The sequence below is a fragment of the Galeopterus variegatus genome, unplaced genomic scaffold (assembly GCF_000696425.1).
Source record: "Galeopterus variegatus unplaced genomic scaffold, G_variegatus-3.0.2 Scaffold2764, whole genome shotgun sequence".
NCBI lineage: Eukaryota > Metazoa > Chordata > Mammalia > Dermoptera > Cynocephalidae > Galeopterus > Galeopterus variegatus.
Genome location: NW_007728875.1, coordinates 147,563 through 163,931, shown reverse-complemented (window position 1 = coordinate 163,931; position 16,369 = coordinate 147,563). Strand labels below are relative to the sequence as shown.

At 45.7% G+C, this 16,369-nt stretch overlaps 1 protein-coding gene across 1 annotated transcript; it reads right to left on the bottom strand.

Moving 5' to 3' along the window:
- Window positions 1-2,678: 2,678 nt before the first annotated feature.
- On the bottom strand, window positions 2,679-3,532 carry LOC103598863 (nuclear pore-associated protein 1). Its single transcript, XM_008582917.1, is given in 3 exon segments — window positions 2,679-3,028; window positions 3,031-3,179; window positions 3,237-3,532. Coding segments are annotated over 3 exon segments (795 nt in total).
- Window positions 3,533-16,369: the final 12,837 nt, after the last annotated feature.

Genomic DNA, 16,369 nt, shown 5'->3' with positions numbered 1-16,369 from the left:
ATTACAACATAAATTAAGATAAAGTCTCGGTAGTGATAATAAAAATAGGGCAGCAAAAGGGATAAATAGAAAAAATGGGCAGAAATACGCATATTAACCAACAGCAACCTAAGTCCCTCACAAATATGAAAAGATTCTTAAACTTACTAGGAGTTAGGAAAGCACAGATGAAAGTAGCAATGAATATTATTGCATTCTTATCAGACTGACAAACAACTGCTGGCTATGAGATGAAAAAGGAACAAAAACCAACCTATTTTTAATAAAAATGAGCAATCGATTTGGAAAAAATAATTACAACATAAATTAAGATAAAGTCTCGGTAGTGATAATAAAAATAGGGCAGCAAAAGGGATAAATAGAAAAAATGGGCAGAAATACGCATATTAACCAACAGCAACCTAAGTCCCTCACAAATATGAAAAGATTCTTAAACTTACTAGGAGTTAGGAAAGCACAGATGAAAGTAGCAATGAATATTATTGCATTCTTATCAGACTGACAAACAACTGCTGGTGGAAATGTGCGTCGCCAGTGCTTTTCTGAAAGCAATCTGCAAACATCCGTTGAAATTTAAAAGTTAATGTATACTCTTTGGTTTAATATCAGTCCTGGGAACGTAACCCGTATAAACCAAGCCTGCCAGACGTCATGATATTTGTACAAGGAAGTCGACTGTGGCTGTATTGAGAGTGGAAAAGGTGCGGCCGCGGGCGCGGGGCGCGGGGCTGGGCGGCGGTTGGAGGTAACGGAGCAGCGCGAGCACGTCGTGGCGGCGGCGAGGACGAGGACGCGGACGCTGGCGGGGCCGGGCCGGCGGGAGGAGGGGGAGCGACGGCGGAGCCCTCGGGGGTCTGCGGATGCGGCGTCGGTGGCCGACAGCTACACACTCATCAGAGGGAGCCTCACCCAGGCGGCCTGAAGGTGACTCCACAGCTCTCTCTGCCTCCCTCGACCCGCCCGAGGGTTTCTGGGCCTTGCTCCTTCTGCTGGCCTTTGTGGGGATCCGAACCCTTGACCCGGGTGTTACAACGCTGTGAAACACTCAGAAGATCTGCTGACATCATCCGTTGACCATATCTTCTCTTCTATAATTTTCATCTGTCTGTGCTGCAATGTGGGTAATTTCTTTGGATCTGTGTACCAGTTGGCTAATTCCCTCTTCAGGGAAAAGAATGTGTGAAAACTCAACCCCATCCGTGAATTTGTTACAACACAGGAGAAGTAATTCTGCCTAAGGTCACCAAAGAAGAAGAAAGATGTTGCGGATAAAGATTGAGTCCAATTACATAATGCACTCCAGTGCCTACTGGTGGTGGGCCCCAGGTGCTTGGTGTGAAGGAGCAAGAAGCAGCAGGTCCACACACAGGGGTGGTGCTAGAGTTTGCAGCCATAGCAGGTGTGGTGAGGCCAGGTAAGCTGCAGGAACCCTTATGGGTGGTGAAAATAGATGGGTCTCCTATCGCATGTTTCTTCCTCATGGTGGTGGCTCTTCTTTGTGTAAGGGCTTTTTCTGTTCAGGTGTGCCCAAGGTGGTCTGATGGAAAGCAGGAGCACAAGGGCATCCAACCTTGGGTATGGTGCCAGTGTGTGGGCAGGTGTTCCCCAGACACCTGGAATGTAGGTGACTGAAAGTGTGCTCAAATACAGGAGTGCTCCTGGCCCCTCCTGTCCCAGCAACTGTCCTGTGGCCAGATGGGTCCCAGGTTACCTGACCAAAGCCAGAAACAGAAGTGGTGCAGGGTGTTCCACTCAGTCCTGCTACAAAGTTGAGTTCTCTGGATGCAGAACTGGGGCCTGGATCAGACATGCTGACCCCAAAGCTCCCACCACCCATATGTGTTGCAGGTCCCATGAATGCCAGTGGGCCCCAAGTGGTGTTGGCCAACAGTGAGGTACTGTTCCCAGTGCTGGGCATCCCGGTGGCACCTCCAAAGCCAAAAATCATGTCTTTGCTAATGGGGAAAGCACTTGGGGTGTTACCAAAGGCCAGGTGGGTGTTGGCTAGTGGGCCAAATGCAGACCCTGGTGGTGTCGAACCTACAACTCAGGCTGCATGATGCTGCTACCAGGCAGCTGGGTTGCAGGGGAAGTCAGGCCTGTAGCTTGTGCTGGAGCTGGGGGATTCCCCCAAAGGAAAGTTGCTGTAAGACTGCTGCCCACCAGGGACCCCAAGCAGGGGCGGCTGCTGGATTTAAATGGTGGTTGGATCTTACGTTTGGTCCCCTCACTGACTGTGCAAACCAAACGGTGGCAACTTGGGCTGAGGCAGTGCAGCCATGGGGTGGTGTGTTCCCAGAGCCAGGAAGCACCATGTAAAATGGCATGTAGTTCTCTCTGGAGATGGGGGGAGACTAGAAGAGGACAGCCTTGGAAGAAGGGGTGGTATCCATAGTATCGGAGTCAAAGGCAGCCTTGGATGATATTATTGCAGAGGAGCTGCCTACTAGACTGGAGTCGGTGGTGGTGGTGGTGGTGGTGAGAGTAACTGGGACCTGCAAAGTGTGAGTGGGCAGGAGCAGGGAGTCTATGGCCTCTGCAGCAGCGGGGGAGGGGTGGGGCTGAGGGTAGTGCAGTCTGGCCTGGCCTCTGTCTCATCCCACAAGGCCTCCTCATCCTCCACCACCCTGCTGTTCGCTTGACACTCAGTGCTCTCCAAAGTGCCCTGGTCTTCTTCCTCAGTAGCTCTGCCAAGAATCTTCGGAGATGAGCAGCTCACTTGCATTTCCTGGTAGCAGCAGTGGCAGTGGCAGTGGCATCGGCATCCCAGGTTTCCTTCTGCAGGACCTACTCCTGGCAGCTGTGGGTGGAATGCAGCTGTCCGATGGACTATCCAGAGGCTTTTTGCACTGCAGCTACTTCCCTGGTATCAGCGAACCTGGAGAGCTGGGCCGATGGTCTTCCTCCTGCACTTCCTTGGCCTTCTTCTCTGGCAGCAAGGAACAGCCTGGGGTTGGGTCAGGGAGCACTGCCTCATCTGGATCAGGCTTTCCTGGAGGCTGGACACCTCCAGCAGGGCTGCGTGAGATGGGACAGTGTGGCCTTCAGAGAGGGAGCTGGTGGGAGACAGCTGGGCCTTGTCCCTCAAGTTGTTTCCTGAGTGCTTGGGATAGATGCCTCCTTCCAGAGGACCAGGACTGCACATGAAGGAAGGGGAGGTCTCCTTTGTCCTCCAGGGACTTAGATGTGGAGGAAACATCCCCGTTGCTAGCGGGGGCCTGTTCTTAGCATGCTACCCTTCTGTCTGTACATGATCCTCCTCTTCCTTTGCCATACCTTTTCTGGACTCTTCTTGGGCCCTGGCCTCAGTCTCCTTTGGGCAATGAAGGGGCAGATGACTCGATGTTACCAGCTTTGTAGCTGAGACTACTTGCTCAGGTGGTGAAGGCAGAAGAGTAAACTTGCACTGGGAAGGAGGGATCCTTACGGAACTCAAGTGTCTGAATATCAGGAAGTTGTAAGCAGACAGCTCGAGCTTCTTTGGAGCCTCCCCCCAGGATGTCTGAGGAAGGATCCCCACAGAGGAGGACATAGCCTGCCTGATAGGGTAGTGCCTCTAGGGAGTGATTTAATAGCTGGCTGGTAAAGGTACACAATTCCAATTCCAGGTGGAATTCCAAGTGGCCGAGGATGGCTAAGCTGGGCTGATGGCGGGAAGGGGGACCAAGCTTCCTGAAAAATTTCCCATTTAGGGCAGGCCATGCACACTAGGACCCCAAGAGAGGTAGGAACAGAGAGAACTCTCCTTAGCTTCCACCTCTTCTCAGGACCAAGCAGGCATTCTTCAGTTAGGTGTTGCTCAGCTCAGCACTTGATGTCCCAGTGGAATGTGTGACAGAGAAAAGGCATGCCAGGGAGGGCATGTGAGCCCAGAGCAGGGTGTCAACTGGAGGTGCCAAAAGGCAAGGGGTGAGTTCCCACCAACCATCCCTAGCTGGATGTTAACACTTGGGGACTTCTGGAGTTTGGCACCAGATGGGCCACCATTTGGGGACTATGGAGTCCCAGTCTGCCAGAGCTCATCCAGCCCTGGCACAGGCTCTGCAGGCTCCTCAGTGCCTGGAGTGGGGAGCTAGATTGGGCACCCAGTGGCTGTGTGGGGGCTATCGCTCTCCCCCAGGTCCTGGAGGCAGAACCTGCTCTGCTCATGGCTAACTAACTGCTTAAAATATTTCCCCTTTAAATGTATGGACCCCCGGTTCACTGGGAAATGGGCTGTCATTCATTCTGGCTACTTCCTGCTGGGTTGGGGCAGTGAAAGGACATTAGGAGTCCTTTGACACTTGCTGTCTGTCAAGCAAAAGGGATGGAGGTGGTTGTCAGTGTCCTTCCAAAGGGCCCACATATTTGTCCTCAGTGTGCCTGGGCAAAAGGGTGTATTCCTGTTCCAGTGGCTGATATCCTGTTGAAACATGATGTTGGCCTGTATCTGCTGAAGCCTGCCACTTCATTGACACCCTCAGCTCCAGTCCAGTGATGTTGATCCATTGTGCTGGGGCCGACTGGAGAGGGCCTCCTCAGTCCTGGGTCAGTATTTGGACTGTGATCAGTGGCCCCCACTCCCTTCAGTCCGAGGGACAGAGAGTGGCCCAGTGCACCACCTGCTGGCATCTGTAGCAAGGTGCCTTAGGAGGTTTGTCCCAATTTGGACACCTCTGAGCCAAATGGCCCGATTGTCGGCAAATGTGGCATTTATCTTTATTGGACTTGGCAGCCTGGGTATCTTTGGAGGCAGTTTGGCCCTGCAGGGCTGACAGTAATTGAGTGTGTCTGGTTTCTTTCCTTTTTTCTTTTTCCTTCACCCATAATTCTTCCTCTTGGTCTTGGTTGTGAAAGACCTTTGAGCCAGTGACTATGATCTCATCTAGGGTAACCCCTGGCTCCTGAGTTAATCTTTGAAGTTTTCAGCATTTATCAGGAGCCGATTGAGTTAAAAATTTGTCTTTTAAGATAACCTGGCCTTCGTAGGTCTCAAGGTCCAAATTGGTATGTTTAATGAAGGCTTCCCCATAGCCTATTTAAGAAGGCTGTGGGATTTTCATTTGCTTCCTGAGTGATGGTGGTTATCTTTGAGTAATTAATGGCCTTGTGTCTACTCCCTTTTAGTCCTGCCTTTAAGCAAATAATATAGTGGTCTCTTTCCCATTGATGCTCTGGCTTATTGTAATCCCATCGAGGGTCACTGTTGGGAACTGCTGTGACCCCTGTGGGATATTTGGGGTAGGAGAGATGGAGGCTATCTGCAAATTTTTGAGCTTCCCTTTGAATACTTTCAAGCTGTGTGTCAGATAAAGCTTGACTTACTATGACCCTGAGGTCCTTCCATGTCAAGTCATATGCCAGAGTAACATGTTGGAAGGCCTCTATATATCTATCTGGGTTGTCTGTAAAACTACTCATTTCTATCTTAACCTGTTTAAGTTCCACTAGGGAAAAAGATCTATGTACCAGTTGGGGCCCAATCTCTGGCTGCCTCCACTAGCGGACAAATCTTGGAAGGTGGCAGTGGAGGATTTCCCTGGGATGCACCCCCGTAAGGTGGTGGGGAATTTTATAGGACTGTGGGGAAAGGGAATATAAAGGTTATGGCTGGAGAGTGGCCAGGGTAAAGCATTTGTCTCTGTTGTCTATGGGGGATATTGCAAGCTGGCCAGCGACCTCCATGTGGGAGGATCTGGTTTGGTTTACTGAATGCTTCAGACCTGTGTGTGAATACAGGGATGCCCTAAAAATTCCAAAAGAATTGTTGGAAATTCTCACCAAAGTGGTTGGAAGTAAAAGGTGGAAAAGAGAAAGTGAACAGGTTATAACAGCAGTGGCTTGGCCCCTTCTCTACAAACCCGTCTGGAACTGGAGAAGACTAGGGAGGCTTTAACTTTGGAGAGGGATGTCACAGCTGCCTACTCCGCTAATGCTGACTTACTGTCAAAAAAAGTCCAACAGCAAGAACACCTTGAGGCAATGGCTTGTAGGGTGGCCAAAATTCAGGACTGAAAGCTGCCTCATGCAAAAGTTAGAACAATAATCTCTCAAGAGGATTGGAATCCCAAATGATGAGACCCACGAAACAATGGTTCATTGAACATTATCACTGAGAAAGATGAGGAGGACCCATTACAGGCATGTGTTCTAATTCAAACAAAGACCCAGGCTACTAGGGAGCTGGGAGACAATAGAGAAGAAATTTCTGCTAGCCAAAAAACAAGTGGAAGGTAATATTTTTTTGCTGAACTGGTGGAGCTTACCAGCAGATTTAAACAGAAGAGTAGTGAGGAGATGGCTGTGTGGGTGCTCCATTAGTGGAACACGGGGGAGATGGTGAGCTGGGAGACAATAGAGAAGAAATTTCTGCTAGCCAAAAAACAAGTGGAAGGTAATATTTCTTTGCTGAACTGGTGGAGCTTACCAGCAGATTTAAACAGAAGAGTAGTGAGGAGATGGCTGTGTGGGTGCTCCATTAGTGGAACATGGGGGAGATGGAGTTATGCTAAATGGCCAAGAAATGTCTAAGTGACTGCTCAGCCTGCACTTTGGCAGAGGCTGTACCTTGCCAAGGTGGAGGAAATTGAGCTCAGATAGCCAATCTAAGGGCTGGCATTCGAATGGCCTGAGCAAATGAGAAGGATGTGCCATCTCCACCCCTAGGGTGGATCTCCATGAAGAATTACAAGAAGTTGTGAGAGAGTTAGGGATAAAACATGTCCCCTATGCCCCAAATTTTAGAGGACCAGATGCAGAACTGTTCTCACCTGGAATGAAAGATCACATCCTTCAGTCTGCTCCTGGTGCTTGATATGGGACTTTGGTCTCCATATTAGCACCTATGGTAACTCAACCCACACAGAGAGTAGCACTGTGGCAGACCTGGGTGAAATGGACCAGTTTATCCATAAAGGCAATAGAAAGGTAGATAAAGGAAAAAAGAATGCCAAAGAAGGAGATGTTAACAAAAAGGACCCAACTAGGGTGTCCCATAAACAGCTATGGAAAGATCTAGTTTTGGCTCCTACCCCTAAGGAAGGTAATGCTAAGAAACCCAATTCTGTTTTGTTGAGTCTGTGGATGGTTCTTCCCAAGGATAAACAATTCACCCCATTGAAGAGCAAAGGGGGAGATATGGAGACACAGCGCAATGCACCTCCACCCCCCAATGATTTCCAGGGGTGGATTCCCCCCAGTCCTGGGAACTAGGGGGTGGACCAACATTGCCCTCTGGTGGGTGTGGTAGGGTTGACCGGAGGCTCCATGGGGAAGTTACTATACACTGGTCCTGCACTGACAGTGGCCTGGTAAATTACATATTGCACCTATTTAAGTTTAGGGGAGAGATTCGAGCCATAGATAGATATGGGGGTCAAACAATGAACGTAAAACAAATCAGCTTGTATTTGCAAATTGGATGACTGTTCACTCACCTTTTCTTTGTATATATCTCTCCCATCCCTGAATATATACTGGGGTTGGATGTGTTATCAGACCTTGACCTTACAATTACCACGGGTGAGTTTAGGCTGTGCATTCAAGCAATCAAGCCTATTTTGGCAGAACATACAAAATGGGACCCTGTGTGGCTACCCATGCCTCTCTGGGTTGTTAATATAAATTAATACAAGCTGCCAGGGGGCATGATGAGATCACCACTACAATTAAAGAACTAGAAAGGGCTGGGGTAATAAGACCAGACCAGATCTCCTATGATGGCCTGGTGTGGCTGCTTAGGAAACCTAATGGCACCTGGTGTGTGACTGTGGACTACAGGGAATTAAACATGGTCACTCCACTCATACATGCTGCTGTGCCTAATGCAGCTTCTCTTCTGGAACAGATTTCCTCATCTCTTAAGATGTATCACCATGTATTGGACTTGGCTAATGCTTTCTTTAGTATTCCCTTAGAGAAACCATCACAGAGTGTTTCCCTTTATGTGGAATGGGCAGCAATGGACGTTCCAAGTGTTACCACAAGGGTCCCTCTGTAGCCCCACCATCTGTCATGGTATGGTAGCTAGAGATTTAGAAAAATGTAAGACAAGTGAGTCCCTAAAAATGTATCATTGTATTGATAATGTCATGTTAACCAGTGATGACTTTCCTTTTCTCTCCTGAGCAGCAGTGTCTTTACAGCACACTTGAAGACCTGAGGATGGGAGGTAAATGACAACAAAATACAAGGGCCTGGGCAATTGGTAGCATTCCTGGGCATTATCTTGTTGGGTAGGACAAAAGTCACTCCAGAGGCCATGGTTGATAAAGCATAGGCCTTTCTCGCACCCCAGACTATGAACGATTTGTGGACACTTGCAGGGTTGTTGGGCCACTGGTGTCATTTACTCCTCACTTTGCACAAATCTGGAGCCCCCTGTATGCCATGGTAACAAAGATGCTAGATGGCATTGGGATACTCCCCACCAAGAGACATTTGATAAAGCTAAACTGGTTGTTAAACAAGTATGGGCCTTAGGAGTGTTGATGCCAGACATAGGCTGTGAACTGGATATTAGTGCTTATCCAGAGGGGTTTGGTTGAGGCCTGTGGCAGAGGCAGAATGGGAAACACATCCCATTAGGATTCTAGTCACTCCTTTGGAAAGGTGCAGAGATCAGGTACGGTCCCATTGAAAAACAGCTCTTAGCTGTCTGTCCAGCATTGCAGCAGACTAAGGTCCTAACAATCAACTTGCTGCTGTTGGAAATATGCACTTCCTTGCCAGTAGGCAGATGGATGAAAGATATGTTTCTGAAACTGAATGGGGCCTGTGCCCAAGTAAACACCTTACAAAAATGGCATGCTTACTTACGACAGAGAAGCTCCTATAACACTAGCCCATTGTCCCAAGAACTGCATGTGCTGTTGGGGCCAGTTACTTGTGGGATTTGAACTGTATTCCAACAGAGCAAGACACTGCTCAGCCCCTTCCACAAGTACAGGAGGTGTGGGCCGTCCTCCCTCTGACACCTGGTGCATGATGGTGTAGTGGGAGAATCTGCCCACATGGTGTTCCTCTGCTGCCTGTCTGGACTTGGACATTATTGGGCCCGAGGGAGCAACTAAGCAAAGTAATCAATGGGCTGAGCTATGAGCCATGTGGATCACATTAACCCACAAACCTACGCTGCTTAACACAGCCTCTGGCAGCTGGGATATCTGGAAAGCGTTGATAACTTGGATGCCACAGTGCCCCCAAGAAAGCTGGACAATAGTTGGTAAGAGTCTGTGAGATACTGAGTTGTGGAGAAACATATGGAAAATCTGAACCCAGCTAACAGCCAGGTGTCTGTACGGCATGTGCTCATTCCCCAACCACCTTGCCAGGCCATCATGAGGCTAATGCCTTGGCTGGAGCCTGAGCTGTTTTACTAGAAGACTTGATAACACCCACCCTCTGAAGTGGCTGGTTGGGTTCATTGTAAATCTGGCCATTGAGACCCCAAAACAACATGGGAGATAGTTAAGAGATTACATTTGCCCATAAAATATTCAGACCTTTAGGCTGCAGACAGATTGTCCACAGTGTCACTTGAGATGACACTAGAGTGTAACTATAAGACATATGCCAGGGCATATTGGGCATTGTGTCCATCCTATTTCTCAGTGGCAGATAGACTACATCGGCCTTCTGCTGGTATCAGAGGGACACAAGTACATTCTGACTTGTGCAGAGACTGCCGCTGGACATGTTCAGGCCTTTGCCTATAAAAGGATGAATCAAACTGCTGCAATAAAGGGACTCACCAAGTTAGAAAGCATGTATGGGAGCACAGCCAAAATAGAGAAGGGACTCATTTCATCAGACATGGTGTACAGAAGTGACATGTTATGGATTTTCGTCTGTGTTATAACCATACCACTAATGGCCTCGTTGAATGGATGAATGGCATGATCAGTACCACACTGAAAATTTTGTGACCAGAGAGGACCTTGAAGGGATGATCCCCTCAACTGATTGAAGCCATCAGATTAATAAATGCTGCCCTCACTTGGGACACAGGCCTATATACTACTGGCTTGCAGAACACACACCAATTACCAGAGCTCTGAAGCCACAAGAACAAGAGGAGGACTGCAGCACACCCAGAGGGATGAGGGACTTGTTCTGCATTTGCCACAGGACCTCCCACATGGTAACACTTCAATAGACTGGAAACTAAAGTGGACTCCCTCTCCCAGGTGGCTTGGTATTCTCATTCTGTGGGGGGGATGGTCTTACCTCTGGCATCACACTCAGCCCCACCTTTCTATCTAGGAGAGGAGCCTACTTTAACTACTGTTACTTTTCCTGAGGCCCTAAAACAGGTGATAAAAGTTGATGTACTATGAGTGCCTGCAGAAGCTCCTGTATATGACATGTTGAGACCCTCTAGCAATGTCACAGGTTGGAATGTATGGTATTATCTACCTGGAAAAATGCCTAAACCGGGGGTGGTTTTAGCTAGTGATGATCAAACAGCAACTGTGTTACTATTAAAAGAAGACTTGCCTTATCTAGTGCCTTTGAAACATTTGTTTTGTTGCCCTTAGCTTTCTCATTCTCAGGTTCCTGCTTACAGAGCTGGGGAATGACTTTCTGTCCTGGACTGCTGCCTTTGCTGAAGCGCACAACCACTTGGACTGCTGCGCATGTGGATTGCTGCTGATGTCCAGTGCCGAGGGGATGCCACGGAAGGGGTTGCCTCCCAACAAGAAGGAACGGGAACTCTGGGTGGGACCGATGACCGTAGATGACAACGACCTGCTGGGCCCTCTAAATACAACCTGGAGGCCCACTCTGTTATGTGATTATAATGACACTAAGCACTAGGTGTTCTCATCAGTGAGGCACTACTCCAATGACTCCAGTATACCCACTGCTTATCACATCTGGGGTGGTCAGGGATGGCTTTGCACAGAATGTGGGATATTAGGCTCTGTAGACCTTTTTGTATCATACCCAACACACACATAGACCTATGGGGTGGTTACCACCCCCACCTGCGATGTCATACGCCAGGTATTGGACACTGAGTGAACAGGGAGGGAAAACAAGGCATTTAGGGCAGATGTCTTTTTGGCACCCCAAAATGACATCTGGCTATGTGGGACAAACCTATGGCCACGTTTGCCCATGGATGGACTGGCCAAGGTACTTTAGGGTTTGCATCTCCACCAGGGAGGATACACAATACTCTGCCTGGAGTGCCTTATAATCTTCAGGCTCTGAAGACCGGATGGTGCTGAAGCTTGCCTGTGGGAATGGCCAGTAGCTGGTTTCTCTCCCCAGTTACCAGACATTGTTATGTTGTGCCATATTTACTGCCACTGCCCTGAATGACTCCCACCAGAGCATTTTTTAAAAAATTAAACCAAAAAAGAGCCCAGATGAGAAAAAGTGCTGTTGCAAAATAGAATGGCTTTAGATGTATTAACTGCTGCTCACAAAGGAACATTCACTTTAATTGGAAAGGAATGTTGTACTTACAGACCTTCTTACGAGGCAAACATTACTGATCTGTTGTCCCATTTAGATCCTTGACTCTGTGGCTCACCTCTGTCCCAGTGGGGGATGGTAGTAATAGGCAATTTTCTTTGCTTGGCGAGAATTCTAAACTCATGTCGCTGCCTTTACTGCTGCTGTGATTTAGGAATGCAAAACTCCTCCCGGTATCTTGGCTCTAGGGCATTTGCGGAAGAATGACGGATAAGATTGTGAGAGCCATCAAGATGTTGGGAGTGGGGTGTGAAACTGAACATCTTGAAAGCAAAATAACTAATTTAAGTGGTAAAATAGCGCACCAGATTTATCAAATCTTGTCTTAAACTTGACCATTAGGGTACTTGCTACACAAACATCATTGCAATTTTCTTTTATGACTTTTTCCTGCTTTAATGAGAAATAAAGTCCATATCAACCAAGTTTTGGTTCCAATTTTGTGATTTGGGATAAGTCACGTATACTATGCAAACCTTCTATTATAAAAATTAACTTTTATTTCTAATATTGTAAAGGATAATATTTAAGAATAAGTTTTGGTAAATTAAATTTTTGAGGGCTTAAAAAAAGTCCTACATAAGAATTTTCTCTTGTCTAAAGTATTTACATTTATTCATAAATTTAGAGGGTAGATCATGACTTGCGTTGTCAGTGTTGGCTGCTTTAACTGTATCAAAATGTCTCTCAATATAAAGATCATGAAGAATGGTGTTCAATTCAGATTGACATGAGCTGACACCTAGGCATGGGGACTTGGCCATCACTAATGTTTGTTCATGAGTGTAAGCTGTCTTACAGAACTGCTGAACAACTCCCTGGTATTCAGATGGAGTTTGAAGTCAACTGCTCAGAAGATATGTTCCAGAAAGTTCCATGTGTTTGTATATCAGAGGATCTATGTGTTTCTATGAACTTTGGTGTGAAACGCACAACTGACAGAACCTCAAAAATTGATGTGTGGTTTGTGGAGGACAAAAGGGCAAGGTGGCAGGCACAGCTAATGGACCAATAAAGCTGCATATTTTCCTTCCGTTTTCAACCGTGCAGCCACATGGCTGCCTTCCCCCCAATGAGTGTATGTGGGAATGATGTGTACTTCTTTAGGAACAAAGCAGTTAAGAAACAGGTGTACCTTCTCTATGTTCTCTTTTCTCAAATACAGAATAAAAAGGAGAGCAAGCACCTAGGTAAGGACAGGATCACTGAAGGCTATTAACCAGGAAACCCTAATATGACTTTTTGTGATTCCGAAGTAATACCTATCACATGAAGCCACTGAAATATGAAGGATTATTCTAAAATATTACTTAACCTTCCTAATACAGAATTTGGCTTTTTTTGCTGATGGCACTTGCTCAAGATGTTTAAGGACAGTGAAGAATAATGCTGTAAATTTGTTTGTGGTCTCTTAGTCTAAAGTATTCTCATTTGTGCTTTACAGAACCCTATAAATTAGTTTGGAGGGGCAAATCTGTGAGAATTTTTCTGCAGAAGCTGAGGCTTCAGAAACTTCCTCTAGGGCACACCGCTAATAAGTGTCAGAACACAGTGGAGACTTCCAATGCAGGCAGCCAAAGCTAATACCCATGCTCTTCAAATTCTGTTCTGCCCCCTAAAACCTGGAGTTAGTAGCTCCAGTGTATCCATGATGGGTACAAATGCAATCTTAAGATCCAGCTGCATTTTTCATTCAAAGATTTTTATGGAAGTTTATTATATGTACAGGAAAGTAAACATATCATAAATGTACCACTTCAAACATTTTCAGAAATTAAATATACCTGTGTAACCAGTACCTAAACAAAGACACACACAGTTCCCAGCACCCCGATATTCCCTTATACTCCCATTTATTAATGCCCCTCAAGAGTAACCACTTACAACCTCTAACTTTTAATCTATAGATTGTACTACATTTTATGTGAGAATAAAACAGTACGTACTCTTTTTTTTTTTTTTTTTTGTCTTTTTTCGTATCCGGCAACGGATTGCAACCCTCGGTGTCGCGCCCGCACCTCGCTCAGCCAGTGAGCGGGAACCGGTCTGTATGTGGGATCCGAACCCTTGGCAGGAGCGCCGCACTGTAGCAGTGCGCCACCGGGCCAGCCCAAAACAGTACGTACTCTTAAAAAAAATAGTGGAAAAAGCATAAATGAATTAATGGAAGCATAACGAATAACCACCAATTAGAGAACCGTGGTATAAATTATGCTGTATCTACACTGTGGTATTTATTAAAAAGAATAAATCAGAGTTGAACAGTTGACTTTAAGTGATATCCAGGAGATATTTATTATTGAGTAAAATATAGAAGATGGGTGGTTATACAGGTATTCAGTTTATAATAATTTTTGTAAAAAAAAAAATACACATTCTATAATAGACAAATGTTTGTATAGGATTTTATGAGCATATAGAAATGAAGAAGTGAACATATACATACCAAGTTGTTATGAATGAGAGAATATATGGGGAGAATGAGTGTGAAGGGAGTGGAAAGGGAGAACCAAAAACTGTAGGCTAGTGTCTAAGATACACATAATCGTCTCTGCGATGTTAACGTGTTCAGCTGGAAGATCCTCAATATTCCAGAATATTGTGTCTCATATTCCTTCTGAGATATAAACTCCTCACTAATCTTTTTCTAAAAAGCCATGCCTTAGCACAGTTGCCCTAAATCAGAAGATGATTTGGACCTGACGTAGCTTTTACAGTTTCCTGATGCTATTTCATTATATCCATAGCCACCTCTAAAACTTCTAATGCTTCAGTAGGGGCAGAAATATTTCTCTGTGGATTAAAAATTATCCATTGGTGGCTCTGAGCTACTATTTCCCATAATTTCATTCATCTGATTAAAAACTATACCATCTGGGGCAATGAAATCAACTGTAAGTTTTGGGAGACACTGTGTGCCAAGAACTAGGAATCCTGCAATGGCAATGTATACCAACCTCCAGAAGCAACAAAGCACCTTCGGGCCACAGTCTCAATTAGTGCTTGGTCTGCCTAATAAATGTTTGACCTATTAGGGTCCAAAATGTCCAGAATGCTGGGTTAACTAATTAATCTTGTTCAATGCAATGTGTAATGAGAAATCTTTGCTAACTCCTCCTCCCTACCAGTTTCTTCTTAGCAACAACAGCACAGGGTCTTGCATTAAGGTCCTGGCCTTCGTCTCTATTTTACCTTATCACCAGATTCAGAGGCACAAACACACCATCAACAGACTGTACCTGAGATCCAGCCTCTTCCTCCTGTTGCCTGTGCACCCACGACTGGCACCATGGGTGGTTCTCCAGGCACTTGGGTCTTCTAGTTCAAGACTTATGTGCTAGCACTCCTGGTGACCAGAGATCCAGAAAGACTTATGGGCATAAGTACAGACTGCAAATGTGTGTGTGTGTGTGTGTGTGTGTGTGTGTGTGTGTGTGAGAGAGAGAGAGAGAGAGAGAAAACATATCCATGATCACCGATGCTTGCTCAAAATAACCATGTTCCTGCTACACTAAGGTATAAACTACCCAAAGAAGCTGTAGAAATTTATTTTCAGAACTGACAGCTTTCATTTATATAGACTCATCTAGGCAAGAGTGAAGAGATCACATGGAAAGAGAGACAGAGAGGCTGCCTCTGACATCCCAGTTTTATTGTATTGCTCTACTTGAGTTCCCTTTTCTTGAGGTAGTTTGAAAGAATTTTTGTTCCTTGAAAACAAATGATTCCTTACTAAATATGGTGTATGCTTCCAGATAGTTTGGTTTCCACCCATGCTAGACTGGTGATGCCCAAGTTCACCCTGCTGACTACCATGTTCTCAAATAACTCATGCATTTGCTGTGTAATGTAGATTTTTTGATGTGTGAGTATTCCTCACTAGATTGCAAGTTTCAGATTGTATGCTTCATTTTGTTTTATATCCTTGGAGCCCAGAACTCTGTGATCATGTTCATAGCAGATGATGTCTAGATACTTGTTAAATGAATAAACAAATAGCCAAATGACTCATTTTTTATTGGTCTTTAGAAAGATGATAATAGCAAGAAGCTCTGGAGTCTTCGGGCACTTAGAAACAATAAACAATGAGAGACAGGGAAGCCCAGATGAAAAAAAATGCTGGTGGTGCTTCCTCTTAAAGGGGGACCAGGAGAAGGGGCCACAGAACGAGATGGTCCTGAAGCCAGAACCAGAGGCAGGCAGGGTAGTCTTCCAGCACTCCAGGTGTCCTCCTTCCATCTCCCCTCCTGACCTCCCATTGACATTCAGAGGGTACCAAAATAAAACCGAGCAGAAATATCTTATATTTACATTTTAAAGATGGGGAAATACATTCGCAGAGTCAAACATTGTTTTACCAGTAACCTTACTACTGCAATTTAAAAGCCATCACATTAGTTTATTTTGTTTTTGTTTGCTTTGTTTATTTCTGGAACTGTGGTTTCTCTTTAGAATAGCTCCAGGGTGGAAACATGCGAATACTCCTGAGTTATTAAAACCCACCATCACAGCCTTCACATTCAAATGTGGCAAATATAAAAGGTGACTTCTATTTCATCAAGCTGTGAAAATAATATTTAGGGGGAGAAAATAAAAGGAAAGAAGCCTCTACACACTTGTAAGAAATACCTAAAATCAATCCAACCCATTGCTCTTAAAATTGTCGGCATCTAGAGAAACATCATGGGGCCACACCTTCATCTGGCTAAATATATGGTTTTAAGACACTAAGCTACTCATTTACAGGTTTCTGCTTAAATTTTCAACCACGTTTTAAGCACAAAACTTTGTGGTTTGGGAGTTAACAAGTTGCCACAAAAAAAAAAAAAAAATTGCTCCTTAGGGTGTTCCTCTTGAGATTCTTGGAAACATCAGGTTGTAGTGATCCCCCCACCCACAAAGTGAC